The 14,857-nt window shown below is 38.3% G+C and overlaps 1 protein-coding gene across 1 annotated transcript in view; it reads right to left on the reverse strand.

The window, feature by feature from the left end:
* Nucleotides 1–14,857, reverse strand: part of ACSS3 (acyl-CoA synthetase short chain family member 3) — a 144,315-nt gene that overhangs the window by 84,646 nt on the left and 44,812 nt on the right. Inside the window, exons 3-4 of the mRNA XM_081127258.1 lie at nt 4,535–4,723; nt 1,343–1,477 (exon numbers count right to left, since the gene is read on the reverse strand). Of these exons, the coding sequence (XP_080983384.1) occupies nt 1,343–1,477; nt 4,535–4,723 (324 nt within the window). The remainder of the gene's footprint in view (nt 1–1,342; nt 1,478–4,534; nt 4,724–14,857) is intronic.

Below are 14,857 nucleotides of genomic sequence, written 5' to 3' on the forward strand. Positions count from 1 at the left end.
AGCATCTATTTTATGGGTTTATGAGAATTAAATAAGAAGTATTTGAAAGTACTTAGCATTGGGCCCAGTATAAGTTGTTTATAAATTTTACATGAATTCATACATGTGTGAATAGCACACACATACCCACATAAACCGTGTGTGTGTGTGTTCCCACCCTTCTCTAACCTTCTTTCACCCAAAGTCTTCTTTATTGCTGACTTTGCATTCCCTGATTTAAGAGCAACAAATCTTTTTAAAAATATATGCTTGAGATCATTTGAAAGAAACTTAAAATTCATCTTTGAGACAGTAAGAATATCAAAATCATTGAGCACAGCAGTTCATGAACCACAGACTACTAAAACTTTACATGGGAATTGAATGTACTGATGAGAATTGCTAGGTGATAATCGAAATGACACAGGTTTAATGCTCTCTGTTCTTATATCTTGTCATTTAAGCATTTTCTGCAGATCAGCTCTCAAGAGCTCCACAAAATTATACATGATTATTTCCACTCGTGCAATTTTTCTTCTGACAAAAATTTCAATCTGCTAGAAACCCAAGTCAGTCCTACTATAAATAACTGGATACTTGCTTGAATGCAGAAAGAAGATGACAATTATGTCCAATTTACTAGGGAAAGCAGTTGTAAAATATATTCATTGATGTATACTGCTTTTTCTTCCTTCATGGATCACAGAATAATGTATCTGTTTAGAATATTCAAATTTGGTTTTCCTGAACTTAGTTCTTACCTCTGGACTAAATTCCTTTTCTAAAGTTTTTATAAGATATTTTAAAACATACAAATTAATCACACCTTTCTATGAGGCAGGATAGCTTGGCGATTAAGCAGGCAGTCAGAATGCAAGCATTCAGATCATGACCCTTGACACCAGCTGGGCAAGGTTCTCTCTCTGTTTATCAGATTCCTTTTCTTTAGCGTAGGAATAATGCTATCACCTAGACCACAGAGTTACCCGTAAGATTTTTTAAATGATCCATTAGTAAAGTGTCTTAAAAATCATATGGTAGACAGTCAGTAAGTGTTTGCTAGTACTATTATTATTGTCGTAATAATGTAAGTTAATAAATGACATCACAATACACTATACAAAGAATCCAACTCATTTATATTATGGATATTTCTGTGTTTCCATCTCTTGGTTTTAAGCTAGTTATTTTATAAAGAGAGAAAATATCATTCACATCTAATATCTTTTTTTTGCCAAAAATAGTGACATTCAGGAAGTATGTTTAATGGTTCATAAATTAAGGGTTTGCGTTAAATGCTCAAAACAAGAATCATCCTTAACACATCACTGTAAGCAAGAACCAAGTTCAATATTCAGATTACCATATTTGGACGACTATAAATGAGAACTTTATCCGGCTTGTGTTGTCCTATTCTCAGTGCTTCTTCTAGAAGTGGTATGTATTCTACCCTCCTTCCAGGTTCAATGCCAAACGATGCTGTGGCAACCACCTTCGGCTACAATAAAAAATAAAATAAAAAATTTGAGAAAGTTTAGCAATCCTAATGAAGGTAATCACAGTGTTTCGGGTACAAACCAGCAGTTTAACATTTCTGAAGGAATGCTTGAATAATTCTGTTCTTTATTGAATAAATGGCCTGAAAACCAATAAGCCCGTTTTAAGTGTTATAACCCTAACCACTTCCACATAAATCTCACTTACCTGTTCAAAATTACACGTCAACATGCTTTCAGCTAATATGTATGAGCTGCAAAAACATATGTTCCAAAGAAATCACTAAGCCAGTAGGTTTGCCATGAACCAGTAAAATGCAAGCCTAGGGCCCCCTCACTTGCAGAAGCCCTGTAACAGCTGACTGTTGCTGAAGTTGGAGCATTTTCTTAAGGGTGTGTGTGTTAAGGGAGGGGGGAGGCAGCCTGGTTGCTATCAAGAAACATTTCCAAAAAATTTTTTAATGTAAACATCTCTGCTTAAATGCCTAGAGACCACAGTAGGAAGGAACCCAAATCTCCAATAATTCTTTTGATTCTTTTTTCATTCTAAATACATTCATTTTCAACAAATACTTGTAATTTTGTCATATTTTTCTTAAAAGTGCCCCCAAATGATTTAGGTTTCAAGTCCCACAAAGCCTGAACCTACCTCTGTCATTAAGACACACTTGGCACTTTTCTTTACCTGACAACTTACTCTAGATGTACATAGATGGAGCCTAAAGACATTCTGAAAGGGACTGAACAAGTTAGAGTGAATCTCCCTTCCTCGGTAGGCCCTGGGCAGGCCTCAGCTGTCTGACTGTGCTCAGTTTCCCGAGTCCCTGCCACTGCAAAGCAAGGTCTCCCAGGCCAAATTTGGGTCCCATTCACCTCTGCTATCTCCTATGCCTGGTACAATGCTTGCCATAGATAAGCTCTCAATAAATATTTGTGAAACTGAACCAAAATTCTCTTTAATTTGCAAAAACAAACATGTCATTATCCTTTTAAGTACACGATTTCTTCACCAAGAAACCCAAAGCCAAGGAAACAGATAATAAATTATTCAGAAGACAGATAATCAATCTGAGATAGTGCATCTATTTCTGAATTCTGATTTCTACTTACAATACATTTCACCTAGAGAAGGTTTTATTATGCCAAATATATGCATATATAGTACTTTCTGCTTTTTGAATATCATTTCATATTCATGGAGCCGAGGCTCTGTGCAGTTACATAGCTTGCCCCAGGTTACAAGTGGTGAAATGAGAGAGAGGCCCCTTCTGTCTGATTACAGAAACTTTCTCCTCCTGCTCGATCAAATTGCCTTTTAAAAGGGAAAAAAAAAAAAAGGAAATAAAAAGAAAAGTAAGTCTAGTTTCTTTTTATTATATTTTTAAAGGTCAGACATTTGACTATAATTCACATTTTAATATAATACTTACAAAAATAACTCTAGATAACATTCCCTAAGATTAGAATTCTGAATAAATGAAAGTTACATATCAAATTAAAAACATCTAGTATATACCCAGTATTGAGCCTACAACCCAGACATGTGCCCTGACTGGGAATGGAACCAGCAACCTCCTGGTGCACAGGATGACACCCAACCAACGCAGCCACCCCGGCCAGGGCAATCATCTCTTACTCTTAAGACAACCTTCCTTCCTTCCTCTCTTCCCACTGTTACTCTCTCCTGCACGTTGCCCACTGGTTCACAGACCACCTACCAAAGGTTCTCATTCCAGCCTCTAGCCTCCGTCCCACTCACATCATGTTGAAAGACTTGCCCTCTCTTAACATTGCTTAAAACATGACACTCTTCTGCTCAAAACCTTTGACTGGTGAAGGTCTACAGGATCCAGTTCATACATAACTGCCTTTGCAAGGTCACTCTCGGTCCCTCTTCAGCCACATCAGTCTATTCACTGGCCTCTCAATGAATTTACCCTTTCTTACCTCTAATGCTAGACATATAGTTTTTCTCTCCTTTTGGATCCCTGGATGTCATTGTCTTCTACTAGCTAAATTTTAGGCATGATCTAACTACAATCTCAAATCCTCTGGCCACCCAACTAAAAAAATCTCTCTGCCCTCTAAATCAGGGGTCTGCAAACAATGGTTGAGAGCCACACCCTGCCCACAGCACGTTTTTATACGGTTTCAATGGGACACTGCTATGACTCTGCTTATGTAGCACACGGGTGGGGGAACCTTTTTTCTGCCAAGGGCCATTTGAATATTTATAACATCATTCTCGGGCCATACAAAATTATCAACTTAAAAATCAGCTATGAAAAAAGCTCCTAGATTTATTGAATTTCGAGTCCGGCCTGCAGGTGCCTTGGCAGGGCCAGACCAAGGGCCAGACACCCCCCACCCCTGATTGCAGCGTCTAAAGCTGCCTTTGTGCTATAGCAGCACAGCTGGGCAGCTGCGACAGAAACCATGTAAGCCACAATGCTTAAAATATTTACTATCTGGTAATGCACAAAAAGAGTTTTCTGATCCTTGCTCTAAATGCATAGACTAGTAATAGCTAACCTTTTTTTTTTTTTTTTAAGAGTCCTCCATGCCAGGCACTCTGTTAAGTATTTTAAATTCAACATCTCAATGATATTTCATAACAACCCTACCAAGTTTGACCCATCTTTTAACCTCTGTGCAATCCCACCATTCCTGGAAGTATGTAGATTAGAAAACTATTTATGTATCCTAACCATTTGGTAAGTATCATTTATTATCCTGTTCCAAGGATAATAGTGGCACATAGTGGGAGCTTAATAAACATGTTGAATAAAATAAATTATTAGTTATTTTACTTGTCTTATACACCCAAATAAATAGCAAACTAACTTATATTTTATATTCCTCACTGCACCTAGCAAGGTATCTTTCACAGAAGATTGACTCAAAAATAAAGTTTTATGCCAAAGAAAAAGTAAACTTTAAGTATCATCTTTGACAGGAAGGTCTAATAAGTGCGGATCACTCTTGGATGAGTCATCCGCAGGCATGGCTGTACTCTGTCTACATAGCTTCTGCTTGCTTTCTCCAAATACAGCACTTACCTTCGCATGATCGATGCGGCTACTTAGTTCTTTGGATGCAAATCCCCCAAATATGAGACTGTGGATGGCTCCTATCCTTGCACATGCCAGCATGGTATATATCGCCTGTGGGATCATGGGCATGTAGATAACCACAGTGTCACCTTTCTCGACACCATGCTTGACCAAAACACCGGCCAGCTTTGAGACCTGTAACAAAATCATTAGATCAGCAAAGTGTTTTCTGTGTTATTTCACTAAAAAGTTAAGTCGGTAACACAAGGAGATGATCACTCTCTTGATAGTGAATTAAAGAAGCCCGAGTAACACAATATTTGATGATGGTGATGATGATGATGATAAAGGTTTAGACAGCGACAATAATAACAGACATCTGCATTATAACAATAGACTCCAAACCAACTTACCATTATTATACCAGTGGAAAGTCATGGCTTAAATTTGCTTAATTATTCATTCCACAGCCTGTTTACTGAACAACTAATACAAGTCATACATTGTGTTTAGAGTTGGGAACGTAACATTGAAAAACGAAGACAGACACGTTCCTGTGGGGTTTTTATTCTAAAGGGTGAATCAGAGCTTTTATCCTAAAGGGTGAAAATCTGTCACATGGACAGAAAAACAATTATAGATTTAGATGTATGCTGGGTTCACTGTTGGAGAAAACAAGTATGTGTTACACAAGAAAACATATCATTATACACTTATAATGTAAATAATAGACAGAGTCTATTATTATTATTATTCCTATTTTAAAAATAAGGTACCTGAAGCTCAGAGATAATAAACAGCTAACCAGAGGTGAGAGAGCTAGAAACTGATGTAGACAACATATCATCACAGTTCTTTTGACTTTGTGCTCTCTGCCCTTTCTACTGCCAATTATTTTTCTTTACAGGTTTTATGCTAATTACCTATACAAAGTGACTGCCCTCTATCTTGTGACCAAACACACAAACTTCTTTTTACTTTGAGCATAGGTTTTGGAGACCAAATGCCTTTATTCTTTTAACACATGTTCTTGTAATTTCTAGTAATAAAGATAAAATAGATCATATAATGCAGTGCAAGAAACCTTCCCAAGGGCAACTACAGCAGGCTGTGGGACGGATGCCTAGACCTAAGTGAATAAGACATTCACCCTTTGTTCATATAAAAAATACATATTGCGTACCTGTATATGCCAGATACAGTTTTCTGAAACATCAGTAAACAAAATAAGATAAAAGTTTCTATCCTCAGAGTGGTTATGTTTTAGAAAAGGAAATATTTATAATTAACGTAAGTAAATTATGCATTATGTTAAAGGCAATCAGTGCTATTGTGTAGGGGGGAGTAGAGCAAAGTAGAGGGCATTGGGAGTGCAGGGGTTACAATTCTCAATGGGACGAACAGGGCGGCCCTCACTAAGAAAGTGACATTTTAGGAAAGACACGTAGCAGGTTGACAATAAGTGGGTATCTGTGAATCTACTATTTCAGGCAGAGAGAACACCAGTAAAAAGGTGTAAGGGGATCAGATGTGACGCAAAAAGGGAACAGCAGGGAGACTAGGGGATCTGGAACAGAAAAAAAAGCAAGTAAAAATATGGTTGTAGATCAGCTAAAGAACCTGCAGGGACCTAGTGGGTAACTGGCAGGAATATGTCTTGTCTTTAAATGTGACTGTTCAAGATAATGAACAGAGAAGGTCCAAGGAAGGAATTAGGCCACATGGCTATTTGTGGTTCCTTTCATTTCACTCTGCCTCTCCTACTTTTTGAACAAGCTTAAAGGATCTGAATCCTGACCTTTTTTTTTTTTTCTCTCTCTTGTTTCACTTCCTCTGGGCAGATGGGGAAAGATGTGGTCAAGGTTAAGAGCGCTGGTGAAGAAAGTCACCACCATCTCAGTGTTTTATTCTCCCCTCTACTGCAAACTGTAATTTAGTGCTACTTCTTAAGAACTCAAGGCTGCCCTGCCGAAAGTTACAAGAAAGACACACCAAAATAACATAAATTATGAACTTAAATTATATATGGAGTCAGAACCGAGATGAACACCGGAAAGTCGTACCCAAACGTGTGTGAGCAACCTCTGCAGGAAGGGGCCACACTCCGTGATCACACTGCTGGGCTTCCCATCTGAGGCACAGCAGCGGGAGAACCAACAAGAAGAGCTTCTCCTACTTCTAGCTATAACCTCAACGTCTCGATAGTGTCTACTGGTGAGTAAAAAATAATCTTCAACAAGACCCAAGCTAGCAATAATTCAGCAACTTTATATTCCAGTCCCACTTCACGATGTTGCTGAAAGATGCTGAAAACTTTTCTGTTCTCTAAAAGAAATGAAATTAATAAATTCTTTTTTTGAAAGATCTCAAAATGGCCAAATGTCACTCTAAAATATATATATAAGGTAGGGCCATATGGCATCTTAAAAAAAAAAAATGAGCCAACCTATTAAGATTAGACGGTTTCATATACAAATCCAGCTTTCTAGTTTCTCTTGAAAAATTAGAAGGTCTACTAGCGACACTGGGTTTGTGTTCTTGAATGACAACAAGCGACTGAACCTGATGATCAGCTAGGTTCTCAGTTTGCCATACAACTTGCCATTCCCTGGGACTGTTTATCACAGAACTTGCATTTTTCTTTCAGTTCTGAATTTAAAATGATTTTCTACATCCTGTTTATGTTATGCATTTACACCATTGTTCCATTACCACAGAATAAGCTGTATGCCAACAACTGATTTTTCTCCCACCCACTTCTTCCATTTATATTATTGGCTTGGCTACGGTAGGCATCTGTGTTAACCGCGGCCCTGAGGAAAACCTTGTCACATTGGGCTGTACTAGATCTCTACAACCACTAGAGGGCGGGCGTCTGGCCTAGTTTACCTTGCTTCTCCAGTCTGCTCCTCAATGTTCTGATACTTTGATAACCCCACACAGATGCCCTAAAGACAAAAGTTTTATATAACCAATAGAGAAATTTTATTTTGTAGTACTTTCTAGGGTTAAAAGTAACTCCAGAGAAAACGTATGGGAAAATATGTTTCCGATGAGACTTCTAATAAGCTTATAAAAAACAAAACAGCTCACAACAAAAAAATGGACACTGATTTAATATTAAAATATTTAATGTTTCATTAAAATATTCCTCATGAATATTAAATCTAGAGCTGGTTACTATGCAAGCCCCAGAACAAAATACTTAATAGTCTTGTCTCAGATGCAAATAAAATCATTTTGAAGATAAGTGTAGGCAACAGTAAGCAATAAGAGGAGAAATCTAGAAATCCCAGTCAGCTAAGAGTTCATAATAACTCAAATAAAGTGCCATGAAATTTCAACACAGTGGGCAATTTGATGATTGCTATTTCAGGGTTCACCTTGTTTTTATTGAATTTCAAGTGAAAAATTAGCAAGAGAATGAAAATAGATATTATTTTTATTCAATGGTATCTATATTATCATAGATGTAAAGAGTTATAATTTCTATTATTTTCCAAAGGTAAAATATTCTAATGTATATCTTGTATAACGTATTGTTTTTCAACTGAAGAAAAAGTTAAATCATCTGCAATTTACCCAATCCATATTCCTCTTTGCACCTTCTTAAAACTGTGTTTTAATTTATCAACCACTTAATAGTTTTATATCAGGCATACACAACTAAATTTGGTTTTAATTCTGACATCAAAGACAATGCATATCTCATGCAATCACAGCCAGGCCAGGCCACTCTGCCAGAGTGAGGGTAACTGAGCTGGGAAGGAAGCCTGGAGAGACAAAGCAAATGTACATATTTATTTAGATACAACATTGTTTGTTTCTTCCCACTGAAGCACTTATGAACTATCCTGTCACTGATTCCATTGTTTATATGGTATCTGCTATGTGTTCTATACAAAGTCAAGGCTGCAGATGCAAAAATAAGGAAGACAGGGTCCTTAAAGCAAAGAAATTCAGAGGCCAAAAAAAAAAATAGCGTGGCCAAAAAAGGGGCCACATACTAAACCTGACAAGCTCAGGGGAGGCCTGTGTGGCAGCCTTACAAACTCAGACCTAAAGTAACCACAAAGGATGGTCTGAAGTTGAAACTTCCTAACTAAAAACGAGTCAAATGGGTAATCATGTCCTAGGTCGGTATCTTTCTTGACCAATTCAATCTTTTCCTTAACTGAGTTTATCTATGGTCTCTTTGCATCTATGATAACATACCTTTGAAATGTCAGAGTAATTTCCTTTTTTCCAGACCCTGAATGGCACAATCTCCCACCAGAGCATGAGACCACAGAACCCCTCATTGTTATTTGTTCCCCACATACCATTTCTATGTTCCGTAAATGTTAATTATCATGCTATACCCACCAATGTAAAATAAGTATGTGTCTCTCCATTTTATTTTTTACCCAATTTCAGAGATTTCCCCATTTGCCTTCCCCCATCTCCCTAATCTAACGCCAATGAATTTCATGTAATACTTTTCGCCTCCTCTTTTGATTCTAATGTATAAATAAGGAGTCAAACTGCCATTCTCTGGAGCATTTTCTCAATCCATTGAAATCTTGCTTTCTGGCAATTATCATCAGTTTGGCTCAAATAAACTCATTAAAATTTTTACAGGACAGGATGTTTCTTTTTTGCTTCCCGGCAATTGTCGTCACGTTGGCTCAGATAAACTCATAAAAATTCTTACAGGTTTCAATGTTTCTTACGTTGATAACAGCATACATAAGCAGTAATGATAAAATAAGAAAATGCAACAACAGATACTTATGTCATGCAAAATGGCATACACATATATTTGGTTTACATACAAAGTAAAACTTTCAATTTTAGAATTATAAAGTGAAAGTATAGCAGAGTGGCGCAATGAAAGCGTGCTGGGCCCATAAAGTGAAAGCATAGTGGTATAAATAATGAAAAAAAATTCAATAAAGTTTTTATTCATTCTGCAAAACCTTCATTCAAAAGCAGTCTGTGAGTTAGTATAATTACATGAGCAAATGCCCATAACACAAATATAAACATTAGTTGAGACCAACCAAAGGCTATGTTCTATAGAGTATATTTAGCACTTGTTTCACAAACAGCAAATGTGTCCATTGAAATAAAATTGTGCTTGTATGACAAAGATAGTGTTGGTGTCCAAATTACAGTAAACAGACAATAATCATGGGCAACCTCATAGCCATGTCAAAGAAAACTATGCGAAAGAGAAGACAAGAGAAAGCATATTTTCAGGCTGCACTGATATTACACTGCAAACCCTGGTCTAATCACAGAAAGTAGAACTAATTCAAAAACCAATAATATATCTCAGAAAACAGTTTGCTAAAATTAGAGATAAGTGACCTGTTCTTCCGAATTATAGAATGTCCCATAGAAAGAGATGATTACCTAAAATGCCTGCATTTTACTTTTAAATATATTGTTAATCACGTATTTATGTATATACATCATACACGTTTCAGTTTTTCTTCTTGGACACACATACAGAACTACCAAAAAAATAAAAATTTATAGAGAAGCTGATACCATTGTAATTAACCTAGTTATTAATAACAGGAAAGGAGTAAAGGCAAGGCCAAACATTACAGGCTTGGCATTTGGGCAGCTTTGCCAGGAGGCTGCAGTTTAACACGCCCCAGGAAGCCACCGGCCTATTCCTCCTAGATCCAGATCACTGTGGGAAGGGACGGGACAGGGGGAGAGTAGAGACATGCCCGGCAAAGTCTGGAATAAATAGGGAAAGTACACCTGAGAATCGGTCACTGGCCAGAGTAGGCGTGGCCACTGCAAGCACGAAAAGAATTGGAATATTTATTCCCCTAAACAAAGAAGTTATCTTGTGTTTTGGGGACTCTTGGGACTCTTGCTGCAGGGGGCACGTTCTCTTGGCTGGCCTGCATTCGTCCACATGGCCCACAGCCATGGATCCCATACACAAAGACTAATGATTGCAGCTGGCCTAATGCTGTGCCGGACCCAACTCCAACTTTGAAAGGAAACTCTGGACACAGCCTTTGCTGTCAGCTCTACTGAATCCCCAGCTGCACATCTTCCAGCACTGGATTAAGGGAAATGGGACTTTGGAAACCCAGCAATGTAATTCCACACAAATAAAAATCATTTATCCTCCTGTGCGAGTCTCAGAAAATTCTTTTTCTCAAGATATCTTAAGGACCCCACCAGAAGCACTCAGTGGGGAAAGGGATACCCCACTTCCCCTGAGAACAAAGCTTCTAGATATGTAATTTTAGAGACAGTGACAATTTACTGCGTATGATAGTGAGATCATTTTCATTCACTTGTGGTACTGATACTAAGTCAATTCAAATGAGATAGGCCTTTCAACAGTGGAGAAGTAGAGTTGCTGTTATTAAAAGAAGAAAAATCTTTCCTTGGAAGATAAAAGTGTGCCCTTTACATTCAAGAGTAAAATGGATTATTACTATCTAAAACAGAGGAAAATATATTTCATATTTAAAGATGGAATTCTATGAAGTTTTGGAAAAGAAACTGTAAAGTCGTATTTATCTGTCAGTGTGCTGGACACACTTACTCATGCATTCTTCTCACACAATTTTCCCCGAATGAAAGACTAAACATCTTTACTCAAATATCTTTAATCATTTTTCTCATTTCCATTTTCTTCACAAGTGGGTTTCAATCAATATGTGGTCATTTTAAGACTTTGTATTTGCAAGCAAAATGAAAGAGAATTGTTTAATCCATTTAGTTTAAGCCCAAAATAACCACAATTTCAACAATCTGCATGCTTTCAGTACTCATGTGATATTCAGGCTATATTTCATAGAAAATTAGTTCAGTCCTACATTTCACTGTGCGTATGAGCTCAGAGGCTTGATAAAGAATGTGCCCTTCCATTTCCTTCATACTCACATGTTGTGGCTTACAAACAGGTCATCAGAACTTATCGCATCTTGAAAGGGACATCTTGTTCATTTTAAAATTGTACCTCTATTTATCAGTCTGGCCATTGTTGACCGAGAAAATAATCCTGCATCAAGGAGAAGTCTACGGTCTAAATGAATGGAAATGAAAAATGTGATTGATCCCTGTCAACAAATGACAATAGCGTCGTGGGAAAATTGCGTGGACTGCCTTCCTCCTTGGCTAGTGGGAGTGGGGTTCTTGGGGCACCACTGGATTAAGCAATTCGGGAGGCCCCCACACGAGGATGAGATGTGGTAGGAAGCTTTGTTTTCGTGGAACTATACCCTTAGGTTCCCAAAGTCCCATTTGCCTTAATCCAATCCTGGAAAATGTGCAGCTGGGGATTCAGTAGAGCTAGAAGCAAAGCCAGGGTCCAGAGTTTTCTGTTCCATGGTGGAGCTGGGTCCAGTCAAGCCCATCAGTCCATGTGCGTGAGGTGCACATGGCAGTCAGCCATGTAGGTGAACGCAGGAGGGTGAGAGCAAGAGAAGGAAGTCCTTTGTTCAGCAGTTTAAGTATCTCAAATCTTCCCCTGCTTCCCACGCCCACTCTGGCCAACGACCTGTTCCCACACGTGACTGACAGGCAAGTAACTTGCTTATGGCACCCACACTTTATGGGGCATGCCTATAATATTTGGCCTCCCCTTTGCTCCTTTCCAGTTATTCACAACTGGGTTAATTACAACAGTATCAATAGTACAGTGGATGTAATAAAAAGGAAACAAAGTGTATGTAATAAAAGGGACAGAAAAGAGTTAATGATTGCCTCCACTTTTTACCTATTTGACATCTTTTTAGTTTAGGCATTAACGATCGATCGAGTAATAATGACTTCCTCCTGCTTTTGCTCATTTGATAGTTTCTTCCAAATTCCTAATTATCATGGCATTTGTAATTTAAATCAGGTATTTGTCTGAGAAAAATAAAGAGAGTTCAGAATGGATAGAGCAAGAATTCAGGGTGACGGAGGCTGTGAGACGGGCTTGAGAGGTATAAAGAGACTCAGTATCACATATCATTGAGAACGGTGCTAAGCCCTGTTAAGTATAGGCTGATCCTAAGAACATGTAATAATTTAAAAGTGTTAAGTCCTCTTTAGAAGTAGGCACTTTCCATATCCTTACAATGCAATAATTATTTCAAAAAATAGGATTGTGACAGTGGGGATAAAAATAAATGACATGATTTGAGAAATACTCAGTGTAGACTGTACAGGGATTGGCGATTGATGGGTGCAGGGAAGTAGTGAGAGGAAGGGAAGTTTAAGAATAGGTCCAGATTTTTGGTTTTGGTGGCTGGTTGGAAAGTGATGCCATTCACAAAGTGGGTTCCTTGGTTTGAATTAATGTTCCCTATTAAGCTTGAAGCATGGAGGTGGAAAGGTCTGAAGTTTATAATAGCCTTTGGAGGGCAGACACAAAACATATTAAAGATACGCTGAAGAAAAAATTAAAATGCAGCATTGACATCTCAGGGGATACTGGAAACCATGAATTTATAGTAAACCCATATTTGGTGTTATATTGATACCACTGTAATAACCCAATTATTAATTAACTGGAAAGGAACAAAGGGATGGTCAAATATTATAGGCATGCCCAGTAAAGTCTATAGGCATGACACAGAAAAGGCGACTGCCTGTCAGTCATACCTGGGAGCAGGGCACTGGCCAGAATAGGCGGAGCCACTGCAAGGGCAAGAAATCTGAGATACATAAGCTCCTGAGCAAAGGAAGTGCCCTCTCTCCGCCCTCTTGCGTTCCTGGCTCTCCTGGTGCAGGCGCTGTGTCCCCCTGTTCTCGCCCTCACGGCTCATGGCCACGTGGACCCCACACAAAGGACTAATGGACGACTACCAGCCTGAGGCTGTGTCGGACCCAGCTCCACCATGGAACGGAAACTCTGGACACCGGCTCTGCTTCTAGCTCCACTCAACTCCCTGCTGCACCTTTCCCAGGACTGGTTCAAGGGAAATGGGGCTTTGGAAAAAGAGGGATATAACTCCAATATAACTCCATGCAGATAAGCCTTCCTGCCACATCTCATTCTCCTGTATGAGTCTTAGGAAATTCTTTTTCTCAAGATATCCTAAGAGCCCCACTCCCATTAGCACTGGAGGGATCCCACCGGTGAAATTCTCCAATAATAATATGTTTTTTTTTCTCCAACAGGATTCATCATGTTAAGAGAGAGGAATGAAGAGAGAAAGGATTGTGCTGAGTCAGGTTTGGAGGGACATGAGTAACACTGTGCAAGGCAGGGGGGTGTTAGCGAGAGAGCTGAGCTGTTCACGGAATACCACAGCCAATGGAAGCGGAGAGGCGGAATCAGGAGGAGTCCTCAGGGGGCGGCTGCATAAAGAAAGAATCATTAAAAACGATAGTTTTTAAATGGATAGTGCGTCTAAAAATGCAAACTGTCTGAAAATGTGGTTTTGTTACATTGTATAAGAATACCAGAGGTTTAAAATAGATTCGTACTCTGAGAAGCTCCAGTTTTCATGTTCTTTGCTTTCTCTGCCTCCATCTCCCAAAAAGGCCAAACGCTAGGGTTACTTCAGGCATCTGTGTCCAGCTGATCCTCACACGCCCTCCTTTTCTCCTTGGGAAATGACGCTATAAAAATCCCCTTTCCCTCCACTGTTCAGCCCATCGCTCAGTTTATTCCACCTCACGCAATCTCTTTTTCACAGGCCACCTCCACTTGCCTCCTTCACAGTAACATCAATCCCTAGAACTCTAAAATGCTCAGAAAGACCTTTCAAAAATCCCTCATTGGCCTATGTCTATCTCTGCAAGAACCTCTCGTTGAACCTGGTTTTCTCTAGTACCCATACTGCCAATAATTTTTAATTTGTATTAATTTTCTTTCCCTCTTTAATTATGAGCTCTGAAAGAATATTAATATTATTTTTCATGGTTAATGAACTGTATTTCAGCTATATTATGTGTTAAGCAGTTTGGTGCCTAGATTGGAACCAAAGTAACACTCAGAAAAGAACTATTCATAGATATATGGGGAAATACAGTACAAGTTCCAATTAAACAGTCCTCAAATGAACTTTTGAAACATAGTTCAATTCAAAGTTGATTACTTTCTAAATGTTTCCTAGAGTGTTTCTGAAGAAAATATTCCAAGTCCTCAAGCAAGATTTATTACATTAAAAAAAATATAACCCACCTGGACAAAAATAAAACAGAAAATTCAACTACTAGAGAAGTCACTTTTCACAATTTTGCATTGAAATATATTTATCTAGATATCTTTAAAAATCTAGCATAATATGTTTAACATGTATATTTTTCCAAATTTATGTTTAAAAAGTTACAGAATCTACTACACACTGTTAATAAAAAGCACTCAACTCACTA

The sequence above is a fragment of the Miniopterus schreibersii genome (genome assembly GCF_964146895.1).
Source record: "Miniopterus schreibersii genome assembly, chromosome: 2".
Classification (NCBI taxonomy): domain Eukaryota; kingdom Metazoa; phylum Chordata; class Mammalia; order Chiroptera; family Miniopteridae; genus Miniopterus; species Miniopterus schreibersii.